Source organism: Lepeophtheirus salmonis, chromosome 14 (genome assembly GCF_016086655.4).
Source record: "Lepeophtheirus salmonis chromosome 14, UVic_Lsal_1.4, whole genome shotgun sequence".
Lineage (NCBI taxonomy): Eukaryota > Metazoa > Arthropoda > Copepoda > Siphonostomatoida > Caligidae > Lepeophtheirus > Lepeophtheirus salmonis.
This window is the reverse complement of record NC_052144.2, coordinates 10,037,557-10,057,225: the sequence shown is the minus strand read 5'-3', so window position 1 is coordinate 10,057,225 and position 19,669 is coordinate 10,037,557. Positions and strand designations below refer to the sequence as shown.

The window sequence follows — 19,669 nt, the reverse complement described above, 5'->3', positions numbered from 1 at the left end:
GGTCTCAATATTTAGACACTTTTTTTAATCTATTGCGCGATTTTCTCCCTTATTCTGATCTATGAGTTGTAAAAATATGATTTATGTAACACATTCAATTCATAAGACGAAATTTTATAAAACACATGACGTCATCAACAATTTATAAATGGAATCGGAGAGGACCAAGCATTAAATGAGACCGTTACAGACCAAACCGAATCTTTTATTTGAACCAATCTTAGGGCGTTAACACAAAAATATAGGCTGTATTTTATGTCAGCTGTAATTGTTTCTGCTTCATTTCTCCTAATCAGTTCTCTGTTGGTCGAATTAAAATTACCTCTTTTTAAGCAGTCTACAATTTCTTACAATGATTGAATAATAGTTCCATTGTTGGAAAGTATTGGCTAAATACACCAAGTGATTTTGGGACTTTCTTTCGGTTTCTTTTTATATGAAAGGTTGCGTGATGCAATATAAGTTGGGTAATAAGAAAATTTGTAGCAAGGCATTTGTTTCTCAATAATTTTTTTAAAGAGGTGCAAAACAGATTTTGGGTTTTTATTCCGTTTCTTTTCGGAAGAAAAGTTGACGTCATCATCCAAACCGATTTTTTCTTTGACCCCGGTACAAAACGAAGTTTTTATGTGGACCAAACTCATTTAATCCTCATAAAATCATAAGGGTCTCAATCCGGTTTCAGATTTCCAGACGCAACTCAACACGAATAAATACATATAAAAACTGCATTTCACTTTTTGTTTTCTTTTTGTTATTCTGTTTTCCCTTCTTACTCTGTACAAGGCCCTAAAGCCCTCTCCGCTTCCAAAACGTAGTTGGTATTAATAATTATCGTGCCTATGTACTTCTATTATATTCACAACGCCCATAACCTTCAAAAAGAAAGAGAGAGATAGAGAGACTTGAACCACACATTCCCCCAAAAAAAAAATAATTATAAATACATTTCTCTCTTTTATAACGGTTCATTTAAAGAATAATATCTAAGTATATATTATGTATATGTTAATGTGAGAAACGGAGGCAAAGAATCACCTCACAAACCATAACAATCATCCACCCACCCAAAGCCATCATCAAATAAAGCTGATCGGAAACATAACTTCCTTTTTCCGGGAGGCAATAAAATAAGTTTCATCAATCAAAAAAGTTTTATTTTTGTTCACAATGAACGTCGTACACATTGAAAGTTTTGTTTTACACTGTTTTGGAACTCATATCAGATTCTTCTCCTTCATTAGTTCGGTACTTTAATACCTAGGGATTCTTTCATTTATCTTTAAATAACTTTAAATTGAAAGGGGTTAGAGGGATGGTTATTTTATACAGCAGATGCAGAAATTAATAAACAACACATCTTACCTAAAATAATTCTGGATGATTAGTGGATTAAGTAGTTTAGTTATTGGCGATTCTGCAAATGTCTTCAAAAAGGTTGGGTTTTCCTAAATAAATCTAGTTCCAATTGCTCGATTTAAACAAATCTTATCAATTTAGAATTCTTATGTAACAGGGGATATGATAATATTAAATTTAACTCTCTAATATAATTATTAATGGCTTTATTCCCGTTCAAAGAATTTTTCAAATTTCAAATGATGAAAATGAATCGAAAAAATCGTGTTTATTTACATTAGAAATTGAATCACATAATTGATTTTTATAATTAGTTTAATTTAATAAAATATTCTGTCAGATTTGACACCCGTTCATGGCATGACAGTGACTGACTGTATTTCCAAGAAAAGATTTAAATCTTTCCTTTAGCATAAAACCACACCAACTATTTCTTCCATTTTTCTATTGCAACACATTATGAAAATGGAAGTATTATTGCCCCATCCTGTATAACCTAATACTATCATCATTGACCATTCATTTTGACAAAAAATATTCAACTATTTTTAAAGGATTTTGTGGATAATAATTGTATTATTACCATATACTAAGAACATATGCTAATAAGCAATTACAAATATTTATTTTTTAATTATTCTCAATGTTAATAGTATTTTTAACATTGAGAAGTAACTCAGTCGCCTTTCAAGAAGAAGAAACTGTTATAAGAATTGCTGTGTACATTGTAGAATTGAAATGCTATTTTATTTTGTGAAATAATTATTTACATTTTATAAAAAATATAAACATAGTACAACCATAGATTTTTGGGCGTGGTACCAGTGTATATACCTACAACTATATACAGTGTTCCAAGGAGAGAGTCTTTTATAAGTAGGGCTTGGCTCTAACAACCTACGGAGAAGAGGATTCGGAAACCTCCTTTATTAAGATACAGAAGTAGGCTAAGGATATTGTGTATATGTTATTATTATTTATCTATTCTTGTTAAAGATGATAAAATGTTCATACAATATAAGAGGACCGTCAAGACAAAAACAAGCTAGAATATTTTTTAGCAAAATTGAGACAGAATTTCATTATTATTCTTCTATCGAAAAAATTAATAATTATGATTAAACCTATTAAATCCTCTTTTTTAACTCGTATTGAATATACGATCTCCCTTTTTCTATCAGTACAATAATGAGTGTTTTTGGATTTTTAACTTTTTTGGTGCACTTTCAAATGGATAATCCATACCTTTAAAAAAATTTGAGATACAGGGAATCGATGTTCTTTTATGAAAAAAATCCGCTTATTAGAAAACGTCAAACTTGTCATTCAAAGCCCTGGAATCTAGTCTGATAATAATGAAATATAGTCTCAGGTGCGTAACTCAGAATTCTGAACAACTTTTATTCCTGTCTAAGGCTTGTATCTGTCTCCGTTTTTAAAATAAATACCCTATGCGTTTTTATCAGGGGACTTACAAGTGTAAAGTTATACTTATAGTAGATATATGACACTAATATCAATTCAAAATATGTTATTAGAATCATATTTACATATTATGGAATAAAGTTAATGGAAATAAAATTTATTTTTCTCTAATTATCCTACTTTTCTCGTCCGTAATTGATAAATTAAAAGAAAAATTCTACAAATATTGACATTTGTACGTATTTTCAGTGGTTATTACTTTGATTTTCATCAAATCAATGTTAACCATTTGCATCCAGTTGTATTTTTAAGTACATTTCAGAGAGTTTAATTAAGATTTCTTGAATATATGTACATTCTATCTAGGGTATTTCCATTATATTTCAACATATGCAATATACCCATAGTTGAATTATGTAAAAAAATATTTTAAAAATGGCACTTGCAATAAAATATTTTTAAAATCAGCCAACCGGTTAGCAAGATATGGTCCTTTTTAAAATCTTAACCCATAGGTGGCGCAAATTCAAGTTCCTCACTCAGAAAAACATAATTTGATAGCAAAATCATATTTATATTATAAGTAATGACCTCTAAAATCAGTGATTAAAGGTTTTCAATGTGTGAGAGCCACCTAGTGGTTAAGATTTTAAAAAGAGCAATATCTCACTAACTGGTTGGTCGATTTAAATTTTTTTTATAGGACATCATATTTATTGATACTCTATGCAACAGCGTAGTTAAAATACATTTTTCTCGTAGTGGTAATAAAATTGATTGAAAATTTGTTGAAATCTAATGGAACTACACCGTAGTAAAAATATCAACTTAGAGCCCCAAGGATGGTCTTAAATTAATTAAGGATTATGAACTATAGTTCAAATTCATGGCATTCTTAACAACTTATTCACAAAGTTTGAATAATATGCATATAATTCACACAAACATGTCTATGAAATATTGGACAGTATATAGGGGAAAGTGAGGATACTTGCTACGGAGGAGACTCATGTTACACTGCCTATAACTTTAAAATGTAAAGTTATCTAACCACCCCGTTCTTATATAATTGAATGTCATCCTTTGTTTATCAAATCATCATAAAACCCGGGGTTGCTTTATGCTTACAGCTATAGATAATTTTGACACAAAAAGTAAACATTTTAGGTAAGTGTTTTTTGAGATATATTTCTAATATAAAACATAAGATTTTAATTTTTTGTTTTTAAATGTCATAGTCTAGGATGTTGTTCAATTAGTCAACATATTTGTAATATAATATATTATTAGTTTCAATATTTAGTTCACATCATTTATTCTGATTCCAAGACTATGAAAGAGACTTGTTAATTATAAGTATTTACTTTATGCTGACAAACTGTAATAAAAAGTAAAATAAATTCTTGAATATAACAAATGACAGTTTTTACATATTTCGTCCTGTTGTAACATGTCTCCTCCTACCCTGTATCATGTCTCCTCCTGGTATATCAAGTATCCTACTTTTGGTTAGTTTCGAAAACCCCAATAAATGGCTATTAATTATTGCACTGCATCAAAAATACTTTGGAATTATTTGTCTTAGGTAACTACATATGTCATGTTGCCCAGGCAAGATTCTCTTTTAAATAGTGAAAATTTTGACGGTTTAAAAAAAATCTCCCAGCATTATACATGTAAAGTAATATTTTTGATTTTTGCTCAAGATTGTTTTTGTGTTAACTCACCACATATGTAGATAAGAAAACAAGTGAACAAATGGGGAGATTGATGTCTCATACATATTATGTACATAATATGTATGTAGTAATCAGTGATGTGTGGACACAGTCTTTGGACATTGTCCAAAAATTGAATTGAAAAAACAACGTTGTTCTTGGAATTTATTTGAGGGTTTGTTTTGTACCTATTTGTCAATGTGTTAGTTGTATGTGTTCGATCTAAAATCCTAGCCCAGTCAGAGACCGTACGATTTTTAGTGGACCAAACTAAAACAATCCTTACAAGAAGTTCCATTGGACCGATCTCAAAGAATACATCATTTTATATCGGTTTCCAAGAAACATTCGTTCTAGATCTATGTTACAAAAAAAAAAATAATCTGTCTAGATCGGTTTCATTAAAAATGGTTCTATACCCATTCTATATATGAATTATTGATGACCTCTTGTGAGTTTTAAAATTGTAAAATTGACCTACAATAACGTGAGAACATCAGTCTACCGAGTGGTCCATTAAAATCTGTACACTTTGAATTTTAAAATTCAACAAGATAAAATTTATTAATTAACAATAGAATTTCAACAAAATTAATACTATAAATAGACGTTTGTCTCCGCTCTCTTAATCATTAATGTAACAGCCCCTAGCTGAAAATGATGGATTCCAGGCGACGACAGAAGGCCAGCCATCCACAGCAGATGTAGTCCTCTGTCATGGCGTCCCAGTGCTGGCTGACAATGGCTTTGAGGGATCCGTTGCTTCAATGACGAACACTGCAGGACTTCCTCTCGACATGTACCCGAAAGGTGAAGTCGTGTTCAAATTTCAATGGACCACCCCGTATAGATTTAGATAAAGCGGAATCGAGAGAAAAAAATGATCTTCACTAGTGCATACATAAGTATAAAATCACGTCATCGTTACATTTATATGTATCTCGCAACCTTTTTTCCAAAAAAATAAAAGAGGGAAAGAGGCACAAAATTAGCCAATTCGGCTCAACTATCAAATAGTTTTTCCATCATTAATTGTTGGGAACACTAGTTCAGAGTTTAAAAATCGGAGCTACTTGGAATTAACGTTCAGAAAACTGAGCAAAATTTTGAAAATTTGACAGCTGATAATAAAGTAGTGTACCTACTTATGATAATGAATTCATTAACAGCATGATCTATGTATATATGAATGTGCATAAAAGTGTTTAAAAAGGGAAAAAGCTCATACTTTTTACAAGTTGTAACTTGTATTTACTATATGCAAATTGTACAAATTACAATTTCTTATACGTCTTATTACGTTTCATTTAATTATATCAGTCTTTTTAATGACTGAATATCTTTGAGTTGATGCTACATTTCCTTTTGATCTATTAAAATGAAGTATATAAAATGTATTTACGAGTATTATGTTATACATTTGAACTACATAATGTGTCACAGAAGTATTATAAGTCAATCCATAATGTTTAATTATAAAAAAAGGACAAAAATTATTGCATTAATAATATTTATTCGATCTGTTTTTTTTTGTAGCAACTTGTTTCAAAAAAATGGCTTGTATACGACATAAATATATCCAGTGTTGTATAAAATAGGTTAGGATGAGTCTGGTCCAAAATAAATAATCCATCATGCCTAATGCAGGAGTATCCGTAGAGGTTGTGTTGGAGGGATTGTAGACTCCCTCCTAAATTAAAGGAATTTTTACTTATTACTAGAAAGTTTTTTGCTGAGGATGAAAAAAATTTAGGCGAAAATAGTTGTCATTTTTTATTTTTTTAATTTAATATTTGAAATTTAATTTTGGAATTTTTTTCCCAAAAACTTAATTTTTTTGTGAATTATTATGGACCATTGATTTTTTTTTCCGAATAAATTTAATATTTGAAATTTTATTTTAGAAATTTTTTTCCAAAAAAGTTTAATATTTGAAATTTTTTTCCAAAAAGATAACTTTTTTTTAAAGAATTTAATATCAAAAAAAAAAAAAAATTCTAAAAAAATAAATATCTAAAAAACTTTTTTTCAATAAATTTAATATTCGAAATTAAATTTTGAAATTTTTATTCCAAAAAATTTAATTTTTGAAACATTTTGTGAATAACTAAGGATTTTTGTTAATTTTTTGTTTAAAAACAATCAAATTTTTGCTTTTTTTTTTCAAAAAATTCTAAAAACAAGCCCTACCATATATATGTATATAATCATTCAGACGCCTCTGTAATGATGTTATAAACGATAACGGAGAATTAAGTGATAAGTACTTCTTCCAGTGGAACCGCTATCTTGTTTGTTCATTTTTATTTGATATCAGCTGAGAAGAATTTTGCCATTTGTCACTTTTCCTTTTTTGGTTTTTTTTGTCATTTTTTCCTGGCACCATCATACCCGAAGCCCAACAACGACTCTCCCTTTCACGCTTCCTCCTGCTTCTCGTGCCTTAAATGGAGGTGAACGCCTTTATCTTGATAGAGAATAAGTAACATCATCTTTTCCTTAGATACACGATAATAGGTTACACCTACCTTGCGCATACTAGACAAGGGTGTGCCTCTTTCGGTATGCTGTACATAAATATGCATGTACCCCACGAAATAAGATACATTTTTGTAATAAGAAATAAAAAGGATCTATAAAGGACGACTTGGCAGTCATACAGAGAAAGAAATAAGTATTTTATAGTGATGGGACGATTCCAAAAAAATCCCGATGGTGATTCTGAATCTTTTATATTTTAAAAAAATAGTTAAAAAATTCAATTTTTAAGAAAAAAAAATTTCAAATATTAATTTTTTTGACAAAAAACTCAAATATACAATTTGATATTTAAATTCTTTTCGCGAAAATCCCCACCTATTCACAAAAAAAAATCAAAAACCTATGGCCATTCTCAAACAAATAATTATTTTGTGAGAAAAATTGAAAATCCACAGCTATTAATTAAAAAAATATATATTTTGAGATAAATTTCCAAAATATTTGAAATGATTTTTTTTTAAAATACCTGTTTCGAAAAAAATTCGAAAATCCCCACTTGTTCTCATAAAATTAAATTTTGTTGAAAAAAATTTAGAAAATTAAATATATAATATTTTTTTCTTCTTCATAATTTGGAAAAGTAATAAATAGTTAAATACCAATAATAAATAAGAATCGGAAACGCAAATTAAACATTATTTTCCCGAATACCATTCCAGAAAAACCGTTGTATCACTATATTTAATCCCCTGCCGATTTTGTAAGTTTGCCCACCCATAAAAAGTTTCCATAGGATTAAGTTCCGGAAACTGGAAAGGATACTTCATAAACTTAATGTTCTTCTTCTCAAACCACTGTTTTCTTGCGTTGGTCGTATGTTTTGGGTAATTGTCGTTCTGAAAGACCCATCCACGACTCATTTTCAGTAGTCTGCTCTGAGGCAAGGAGATACTCGTCTCAGATTCCCAGGATAAATGTTCCTGTCTATCCTCCCTTCGAAGCGTTTGAAGTCGTCTTTTCCCTAAGCAGAGAAACACGCCCAAAAATAATGTTTCGAACTCCATACTTGATAGTAAGGAATATGTTGTTCTTGGTGCGCTATACTCAGCATGTTTCAACTTGTAAACACTAACTTTGTGTCTCCCACTATTATTAAAATAAACCTACTAGCATTCAAATTATAGATAGTTCTTTCTATAGTGAGTAGACATAAATGACACATGAAGCCATATATTTTCTCCACTTTAGTATTAAAATACGAAATCCAAGATCAATCACTGTAATTATACTAAATAATTACATCAAATTGACTTAAAGTTAAGCCAAGCTTGCATTTGAAGACTACTGTTGTGACGTTTATGCGTTGCAAGTCTACATTTAAGTTGGGTTGGTGCAACTGGGCGATAGTATACATTATATTTGAACTATATAGTCTTGAGACTCGGTCAATAATTGTAATTTTGGTTTCAGTTCAGTCTTATGTTATTTTTTCTGGACTGTTGGCTCTGAACAACATATAACAAAATTTAAACCTTGGACCGAAATTTCCTTTCTGATATCTTTTTTATAGAACCTAACAAAACCAGACTCTAGTCTGTAACCGTGGACAGAAATTCCTTTCTTTTTTTCTGGTTCCGGATCTGTCTATTTTTTTTAGTTGTTGTTGTCTCTTTAGTACTTTATACAACGAGAAGACTAAAATTGGTCCTGGGTTAGTTAAAATTTTATCGTTCTCCGGCCGGTCTAGGATTTCCTGATCGACAGCCAACACTAATTGTACACCCTATGTATGCTTAAATCATTGTATAACCTTTGATTTGTTGTTAGCAAATTATGTATGGACATATATCCGGTTTTGATAAATTGATATAATTAATATGATGCTACTTATTTCTGCAACAGAGGCAAAAAAAAAAATGTTTTCTATGTAATGATCAATTTTAAATATATATATAAATATACAAGCAAATTGTACAAGTTCCAACCAAAAAATGAGATGAATAATGTTAGATGAAAGATTTACAGTGCTTGAAATGAGGATCATGCAATAGTTGAATATTCCATGTAATATACCATATATACTAATGGTGTAGTTTTTGACTATTTCATCACAAATGACTATAATATCAACATTATAAGCCACATTTTTTCGAAAAAAAATTAAATATTAGAAATTTAAATTTTGAAAGAAATGTAATTTTTTGTCAACAGCTGTGAAATTCTGAAATTTTCTTCCAAAAAAATTACTTTATTGAGAATAGCTATGGATTTTAGAAAAAACGATTTGAAAAAATTTAATTTTTGAATTTTTTTTCCTAAAAACTTAATTTTTGTATTATATCCTTTTAATTATATATATAATCTTGCAGACCTACCTCATAAACATTTTATCTCAGGGTTGACAGGATATTGAGGTTTAGGCTTGTATGTATAACTATTTCATATGCACTTATAATACAAAATTGTACGTGAAATTCTTAGCAACAATTATCTTCAACAACATTAATAATTATTATTATTTAATGAACTCGGAAATTATTGATGAATAATGTTAATTGGTCAGATTTTTTTTATTCTTTATTTTTGCTGATTTGTATTACCCATGGAAAACGTGTTTACATACTTCATATGTTCTATACTTAAAAAAGACACATGGCAATTCCATATTTTTTAGAGGGTTACATAATCGTAATATGAGATATTGTTGCTTAAGAGAGAAATCCCAAGTTCAGAGAGTGAGAGCGAGAAGTCTTATCTCTTCCCATTAAGAGTTCATTAGATGATAAGACAGAAGTAAGGCTAATGTAAATAGTAGTTACATTACTTATCTGGAGAGTTAGTGATTAATTAGATAAATTAGAAGAAGCTATTTAATACAATATTTTCAATTAACTAAAGATTATTATCTCTAATAAAGAGTACGAAAGATAAAAAAAAAAAAATAGTTTTGTATTTTTATATAATAATCATTATGTAATTTTATCTGAAAAATGCAAGAATCCCAAAATAACCTTAATTTGTTGGATATAAACGGAGTAATTGCAATTTTTATCGGCAAAAAAATTAAAACTTCTACTCACAGACAATCCACACTGAAAGAGACTAAAAAGTAAAGAGAAGACATCATGGTTGAAATAAAAAGTAAACAAAACTATATATTATGTATATTAGTTATGTTCAGGATCCACTTAACCTCGCTCAAATAATATAGAATAAAAATACCCTTCGTGGATGATTAGGGTTATTTATTTTCGTTTTAAAATAAATGTATAATTTTTTAGAGCATAATCAGGATTCAGAACCTATGAACCATGGTTTTAATTCATAGTGGTTGCTTTTGGTTTATTCTAAAGAAAAATATAATAGCCTGTCCAAAGCGTTGACTTGTATTAAATTACATTAGATGAATCTTAGTCAAAAGACACGATAATAATGAACTGTGAAAGAGATGAATATAGCGCACATACAGAATTTTTTGACCAATCAGAATTATAGATAAGAAAAGACATTCTTGATTGATGTACTTGACAACTCTTGCCCTCATAGTCTCTTTAGTCACACTTTCCTTGATAAGTTTGTCTGTTTGAACGCTAGATGGCGCAGCAAGTTTGAAGGCATCGTCATTTAATAAACATGCCATCGTATACTCATTAATACTAAATATACTAATACATTTGTCACTTGAACTTTCTGGTTTGGATAATTAAATGAATTATGAGAAAATTTTGATAGTTAATAGATAAAAGATTATAATTTAGTTCGTCAGATCAACCAAAGAGACTTGGAAGTCGAAAAATATGTGAGTTATCGTTACCAAAAAGAATTAGAAGAGAGATAAATGACGAAATAATTGGTTACTTTTTTGGATAGTGATGTAGATGGGATCTTGAAATGTACGTTCAACTAAAGAAGTATATAACACTTTATCGAAACTTTAAGAAAATAAAGTGTTCAAACATTCAACGAATCAAATAATGATAATAATTCATTCAATAATAAAAATAAATCGGTGAAGAACTAGTTGAAAAATGAATTACATATACCTACATGTATGAACTAATTATTAATCTGAATATGAACGATCCAATATGGAACCAGGGCTGCGGAATTGATACATAAAATGCCTGAATCTGACTTCAACAAACAATTTTTAATATATTTTATAGCCTGTATAAGTACTATTGAGTCATTTGAGTCTAGAGACTTTAAATATAGATTTAATTTAAGGCTAGAGGTTGGTTTTAGTAATATGTTGTAAATAATTGTGCCGGGTATAACGAAAATATTTGGAATATAAGATATTTAACAAGATAAACAACAAATGAAATGGATCAAAATCTAACATAAGTTTCTGTACATAATGTATGGACTCTTAACCGAGGAACAACAATATACACAGCCTCGTACTGCAACATTACACTCATGACATTGACTATTTAGAAGACTAAGTAAGGAACTAGCATAGCCAATGGCTATACTCTACACAACATAATAATTTTGACTAGAGAGATGTTCGGGAATTGTATAGACTATAGAGCACGTTTGAAATTTTTGAAGTAAATTTATACCTAAATGAGTGAATACCTATAATTTATAAGCATTCAACACTCAATATAAGCCTTATAAGTTCTATTTACATAAAGTATAATAATTTTTGTGGTGAGTACAAATTTTCCGGGTCAGACTCCATAGTCCTGTGTGGAACTTCAATTCTACTAAGTCCAAAAAGGACTTACATTTAAGACTCTATAAGAAATCCTCAATCACTAGTAATTACTTCATACTGGTATGTTCTCTCTTAAAGAACAAAATGATAATGATAACAACTTTGAAATATCAACACACTTCAGACTGAAACTACAAAAAGTAAATGCTTTAGTGTACAACGTGGATTCAAGAGAGAGAGAAAAACAAACAAAACAGTTGGAAGTAGCAAGAACCTACTTACTTGTTACGCCCCTCTCCTAAACGACTTGTGTCGTAGCTTATTACATAATTTAATTATATTGAAAATAATACTTAGTTCTACAAAATGGAAAAGTATAAATTAGTTATTCCCTTCAATAACATACAAAATATTGTTTATACCTAAGTATATCAGCACCTCTACAGCAAGCTCTAGCCTTTCATTCTGTCACTCCACATGACAAATGATACACACTTGTTATCATTTATACTTTATTGAGAACATGTGTAGTAAGTACCCCCCACAATGAATTTCTAGGGATCTGTTTTAACACATTAAAAGCCAATATATTAACACAACGTCACAAATAGGCAAATTATATCCCCGTACTGCAAATGTACAAACAGTATCTAAAGCATGTACGAGTATCATGTATATCTAAGCCAAAATCATGGCAAAAAATATTACAGGCAGTCAATCAAATAATGAACAGGTTTGGCAAACGATAAAGAAAAGAAAATCAAGAGCTAAAATAGATTTTATTATTTATATAACCATAGGTAAAGATGGAAATATAAAAAAGAAAATAAAGCTTTACGTAATATTTAAGTATAAAATATACATGTATATGAATTGCATCAACACTAAAACAATCTTGAAAAAGAGAACAAGGATGTATATATAGGGGTGGAAATGAGATCCCTTGCCAAATCTCATAAGGATTTTCTATGGGATTGAGGTCCGGAGAGTCTCTAGGAAACCCCACAGTCTTGATGTGCTTCTTCTTGAACGCTCCTTTGTTTTTTTGGGGTTTTTTTTGGGGGGAGGGGGGATTTTCCTTCCTAGATACACCGTTTAAAATAACCCTACAATTCAAATTATATAGACGGTTCTTTCCTTAGTCAGAGGACAAAATTGCAAAATCAGCGAGGGATCAAATACTTATTATCTCCACTGTACATAATATGTGCTTACCAATTTCTTATTTCGATCAATTATGAAAATTGTAATTTAATTTATGGGATAAGTTGAATTACACAATCTGTACCAAGATACAGATATTTTTTTTATAAGCGCAATTTCCTCTCCAACCAGTTATCATATTAAAAAAATAAAACCAAATTCTGAAAGCTTGATGGATTTTGATTAAATGTATTTAATAAAATCAACTCCAGCACGCGTTTTTGCCCTCATTTAGAGACTGTTTTATACGTGGCCGAAAGGGCGAACAGGCCTTCGCCACTTGGTCCCTTGGCAAATCATGGAACACCTTCTTGATCCGACTGCCTTTTCGTGTTGGAGGTGGTTTGATTGGTTCGTCGTTTGATCGCACTCCACACACAAAAAAAACATCGAATTTAGATCCAACGAGTTTGGAGGGATAAAGTCGTCAAAAATATATTGAAGCCATTTGATACTCTTTTTCGAGGTGTGATAGGGAGGCAAGTTATGTTTCCACATGTAAGGCCTCCCATTGGCAATCCAGAGCTTCACCTTGCTCGATTGTTTCGTTACCACTCCCGGGGTGTATTCCAATGAGGGTTCCGTGCCTTTTCAAAATATTTTGAAGAGCGAATTAGTCAATTGATTCCATATTTTTCCAACTGGTGCATGTTTAAACAAACTATCGAACAAAACAAAAAATCAGCTGCCTAAATGCCCACGTTTGCCCATGAGAGTTGCAGCATAGCTAGCTAGACACCCAGTAGTGTAATTCTATAGTTTCGTTTCTTCATTTGATTTGTGAGGCCTTATTGGGCTCCGATATGACCTGAATTCTTAAAGGTGTCAAGATAGATTTTTACTAACTTAAGTGCAATTTGCAGCTCCTAATAATTACTAATTAGACTAATTTATTGATAGAATTTTACAACAGCATGTAGAAAAATAAAAACAGGGGTTTACATAAATAATAAATTTAGTTGTTTTAATGATAATATATTCCAAGATATAAAAAAATCCTTTAGAACTTTGCAGCAAACAAAAAGGTTGGGAATCACTGACATAGAAAACAAGCGCAAAACTTCTACCTAACAACTGTGTAAAACAACACATCCGCCCACAAAGAGGAGATCTCCGCTTCATGAAGAAGTTAATTTCAACTTTCTTTTTTCCGCCTTTATATAATACATAATTTCTGAAATGCATTTTTGTATCTTTTTCTAAAGCCATAATCAGAAATGACTATGTATTTTGTACCTATGTGATAAAGCAACTATGTTTTCAAGGACTCTTCCCTAGTGGATGAAGCAATGACGTATTTTCATTGTACCACGCAACCTTTCCCCAAAATGAAACAGAAAAAGTACCAAAATCAGTTGGTTGTTAGCTTGTTTGTAATTGTTTCGCAGTAGAACAATATCTAAAAATTATTGAACCAATGAACGTGCATAATATTGATTCGGAGAAAAAAGAAGAAATATTGACAGCTGACAACAAAACCCCCCATATATTTTTGTGTTAGTGAGGTAACACAGTGTTTGACGTCTGGCATGTCCTGTCAGCTGAAGTAAAGCGTCAGTATTACCGCAAAACCTCATTGAATTTTAAACGATTCTTATGACTGAAAACATTATGAAATGTAAAAACTTTATTATTAGAAGAAAATTATGCCAGGGAGTAACTTGAATTTTTCGACAGAAATCCCTTCTTACTCTTAGTGTTTACAATCTGAGGTAATGTCAGGTTTTGATTAGATAGAGGGTGCCCTTCTGGCTATTATTATACATCAAAAAGTCCCTCTTTTTCAGTATGTTGTCCTATATCGTCTTTAGAAATAGAAAACGGATGGAAATTCTTCACAACTGAACAATCGTTACTAAATGGAATTCAACCAATCCAGGATATGAACAACACTGGGGATAGAAGTAGAAAAATCGAACACCATATTATAGAATGTTCAAGCAGTCATTGCAACAGAGCAGGGGCGTTGCATATATGATGCAAAAATATATAAATAAAGGAGTGGCTATGGAATTCAAAAAGGTCATGTGTATGTTTGCATAATTTCTGATTTTGTTTACAACAACAAACACATAGTTTAGTGAGTTTATTCTTAACATAGTATTAAATAGCATTGCCTTAAATGATCATTTGGATGAGGAGTGAAGATTTGGTGATACTTCTTCTGATGTATTACTAGGGCTCTCAAGGAGTTAGAATCATGCTCTCACCCCACAAAGTACATTTCTCACGTATCATAATTTAAAATAGTTCAAAATATCAGACTTAGCAGTGTACTATTAATTTGGAAACTCACCCAAGTTATTCGAGTAATATCGAGTAAATCTACACGCCTAGACATAATTTCACTACCCCCGATTAGTAAGGATATAAGATGATTAAAAAATAACATATATTCTCTTTTAATTGGACCAAAAATCAAATCGTGCGGTAGACTCTGCGAAAAAAGGTTGCCACTCTTTAAAAAAAACAAAAAACTTCCGAACATTTTGCTAAAAATATGTAATTGCACCCAAAATTTAAATATATGGATAAAGTTAAGCAAGTTTTAGCTATTTCCAAACCAAATACGACAGTTCATTTGTTAGAGAAGCACTCAGAAATTTAGTCTAGTGTCTTTTAACATTTACTCACCCAAGGACGAGCACCAACGTCTTTTACTACTTAGAACCAGAATGTTTCAAAATGAAACATCCCATCCCCGTCATAAAACCCTCTCAATAAGCATCGAATGAATATATATATATATATTTTTTTTTTGCATGCATTAATTATTCTTCATTATTCAGAACTCATGTGAAAACTTGAGATCCCTAGATTAATGAGTTTTTCCTTGACAAAATTGAACATTTGGGTTACGTTACATGTACCAATAGTAGGTTATTATAAAGAATTACCAAAACTGACTCCGAGTTACCTCCTTAAAAAATATGACGTTTCTAAGGTGTAGTATTTTACAAACAAAGCACTCAGTAAGATCTGATTCTATTACTTGTTAAATAGGTGCAAAAGTATGTACATAACATAATAGAAGTCTATGCATTGGTTTATTAGTTACCTACCCTGATCAGTGATGAAAAGAATACATAGAACAGTTATGTAGGTATTATAATAATCGACTTTAAATCTGAGTGTCTAAGAAAATAATAAGAATAAAAACAGATTTTTTCTCCTCTTTTTCAACTATGGGTTGGATTTTAATACCTAAGAAGGAAAATAACAGTTACCCATGATTTTTTTCTATATGTACATTATATACGTATATACTCCAAATTCCTATGAAAATTTATAGGGATATAAACAGACCCGTTTCAAGGGAGAGATCTAAAAATATTCGATGAAGATTTGTGAGTGTCTTTTTCTCTGAAAGAAAAATTCACATATTATAATTTTCCTAAATGTACTATTTATAGCAATGCGTGTAGAATTTTCTTATTTTTGCCCTTGAATTTCTACGTACGTACACACATACGATGCATAAATAAATAGTTATTTTTCCAAAAATAATATATACCTATTCAAAACTACAAACTACATAGATACATAAACATTATGAAAACCCATGTGAGCGAATGTCACCCTCCCACGGGTAGAATAAGGAACAAGATACACATTTAAGTCTGGGACACTATCATTCCTGGGGTCCAGGAGATACTTTAAATGTGTTAATTAAAAAACAAATATTTATAATATATATTAAATGAAAAATATAATATGTGATTCATGATTCAATAATATTTCAATCAATTTGGGGCTTATTAGAAATACCCAGTAATGTATGTAAATTATAAATAATTTAGAACAGGAATGCCCAACATGCGGCTCGCTTAATGATTAAGTGCAACCAACTACTCATTCTCACTTCAAGCAGTATTTTTGGAAAAAATATAGCTCTGGCGATTTTTTTTTTGATAAAACAAAAATAATTTATTTCATGGATTTATTTTCTAAAAAAGAAGACCATTCGATCAAATCATGTAGACACTTCTGAACAGGATTGTCAGATTGACCTTTCTTTAAGCAGTTTTGTTTTTAAAAAATAAGATTTGGTCTAAATTTGAAATAAATATATCTGTTGAATAGTTTTGTTTTCTAAAGCCATTTTTCATGAAATTTAATTTAATAGATTCTGTGGCCCTTTCAAATATTTAAAGTGGCAATGGGGGCTTTATGTTAAAAGGTTGGACATCCCTGGTTTAGAGCCTTCATTTGATTAATGTAATTTAATATATCCTTTCGAATGAAATCGAATTATTTTTCACCACGTACGAATTATAATTTTCGTGATTTTTAAGCGGAATTTGCTACGTTCCCGAAAGGGACTAGATGAATTTGTTTAAAGAAATAAACAATAATTCATTCGTAGAAGAGTACAAGTGGAATATAGACTCAATATGAAGAAAAGTTGTCCTGATTTCTTGCTTTTGTGTTAATGGGTCATATATTAATAAGGGAAATCAAATATGACAAAATCTTCTGTCGCAATAGTTAAAGTATCAAGAAGATGATTGGACTCAAGTTATATCCAGGTAAGTTGTAGTTAATGAGATGAGTATTTTATAAAAATTCCGTATGAATTAATGGCATATTTGTTTTACTAAGAATGGATGGGGCTTACCGGTATGAGTTCGAAGATGTGCTTTGAGATGCGAGGACTTTCCGTAGACTTTATTGCAGCCATCTTCATGACAGCGATGTGTTTTATTCTTTGATTTATCAGATGGGGACTCGCCCTTAGAGGAGTTGTGAATGTTTGTTGGACTGGACCCGACGGCAACACTAGTATTATTGATATTTACAGTTTGATTGGCACTACAACTGAGAACAACATTATTGTTATTTTTAACAAGAGCCGTTGTGGGATAGGGTAGGGAGGAGGAGGTTGTTGAATTGTTCACTAAGGGACTATGAGGATGTAGAAGGATATTGTGATTCTCAGAGTCTGTACTCCCTGGAGGAAGAGATGGATCCCACTGTCGTACACGATTTAAATCCGTGAGTATCCGAGCAATCATAAAGAGATTGGAAGAGCCATCCTGAGTCATTGAGGTCCTTTCAGAGCCGCTGCCTCCACCGCTTTGGCTAAGATCCAAAGGGTTTTCCGAAAATGCTTCTACAGCAACTCCTCCTGGGTTTTTATTTTTATGAAGGGGCTCTTCCAAGGAGCGGACCTGCTGCTTCCCTTTGGATAGTGCAACAAGGCACTGTGCCGCAAAATTAATTTCTGCGTCCATCATCATCATGTCTGGAGAAGTGGATGGGTGACTGGGACTGGATCGTTCAGGGATGTCACATTTGACAGTAGTCAACAACGATGAAAATTGAAAAACAATTCAATTTGATTTCTATAGAGAGAGAGAGATTTGCGAAGGAGAAAGCAGCACGTGAATTTTCGTAGAATAAATATTATATTCTAATTTTTCTTGTCAAAGCATCAATTCGTAAAAACCATTGAATTAAATATAACAACAGCTAAACCATGCAACACAACATGATCCACGCCTCCCGGAAAAACGGTGAAGTAAAAGTCAAAATACAAATCTGTCAAAACTTTAATATTTTCACTAAGTTCAAAAAATATATGTGCACACGTCTATTAGCACAAACCAAAGAGGAACCTCAGTACTATTTTATGAGTGTTGTGGTGTGTGTAACTAAGTAATAACACACTTACACACACATCTACCTTGAGAAAGACACTAGTACTAGAACTTATTAGTACTCTACTACCAGAATAGAAGTGTAGTACTATAAAAAGGAGTGCGAGTATTCCGGGCGTATCTCACAAGTCACGGCCTCCCTCCTCCTTCTTCCCCTTTTACTTTTCTTCTTTTTATTTTATTATCTCTCTCCCCCTTTTCATTGTAAATGTCTGTCTATTTGCGGATTTTTTAATGATATTTTTGTACTTTGTGGCTTTTGATGACAAACCTTGCAACGTGGTGTAATACTAATAATTAATAAATAAAATACTTAACAAAGGGAGATTTATTATAGCTAACTATTTGATAAATGCTTACTCTTTTTACAAACCTAAGTAGCTATCCGTCCTCTAATCAGCCGGTGATTAATAAGTAAATAATAAAGTCTCGTGGTGTAGCTTTTAATTAACAGAACCTCATTCAATGTTATTTTTGATGGATCTAGGAAAGTTTGCCGTCGGATTACTCGCCCTGGGAAAATTATTCTTATTACCACTCATCAATTAGTAATTTTCATTAAAATAGCCAAAAATTAAACCTTTAATACATGGATCATCAATCATGTAATCTGTTCAGTTATTGTATTAGCCTCATCTGAAGAAGTACTATAAATACTTCAATTAAAATTATTCATCTCATTTTTTGGTTTCAACTTGTGCAATTGCTTATACAAGTTACAACTTGTACGCAACATATATATATATATATATATATTGGCCATCTTATCATTTATCTGAAGAAATTTTGGCCCTTATATACAATTAATACAAATGTACATCTATGTTTTTAATAAAATATTATTTAGCAATATTATAATTAAGTGTCGAATAGAACACTTTGTAAGATTTTAATATTATAAAATATAAGTATATGTAATTCATTTTATAAATTTTGAAGAAATATTACGGGAATGGTAGTCTGGGAGTACTTTAGAGATAAATAACCTCTGGTGTCATTTACTTATTTGGGGCCTTTTCTATGTTCCTTTTGCGTGAAACTTTGCTTGATATAATAAAGTTAACGACGTGGTATAAAAACATGTCTTTTTTTTATATTATGGGGTTAATCAAGACCGGTTTAGGATATCCAGACCGAACCCCAACAATAATATTTAC

General features: G+C 30.8%; 1 protein-coding gene across 1 annotated transcript in view; it reads right to left on the bottom strand.

The window, feature by feature from the left end:
• LOC121129083 (uncharacterized) overlaps window positions 1-18,682 on the bottom strand; it is a 52,549-nt gene extending 33,867 nt beyond the window's left edge. Inside the window, exon 1 of the mRNA XM_040724754.2 lies at window positions 17,471-18,682. Coding sequence (XP_040580688.1) covers window positions 17,471-18,095 — 625 coding nt within the window. The 5' untranslated portion in view covers window positions 18,096-18,682. The remainder of the gene's footprint in view (window positions 1-17,470) is intronic.
• Between the last annotated feature and the right edge of the window lie 987 nt (window positions 18,683-19,669).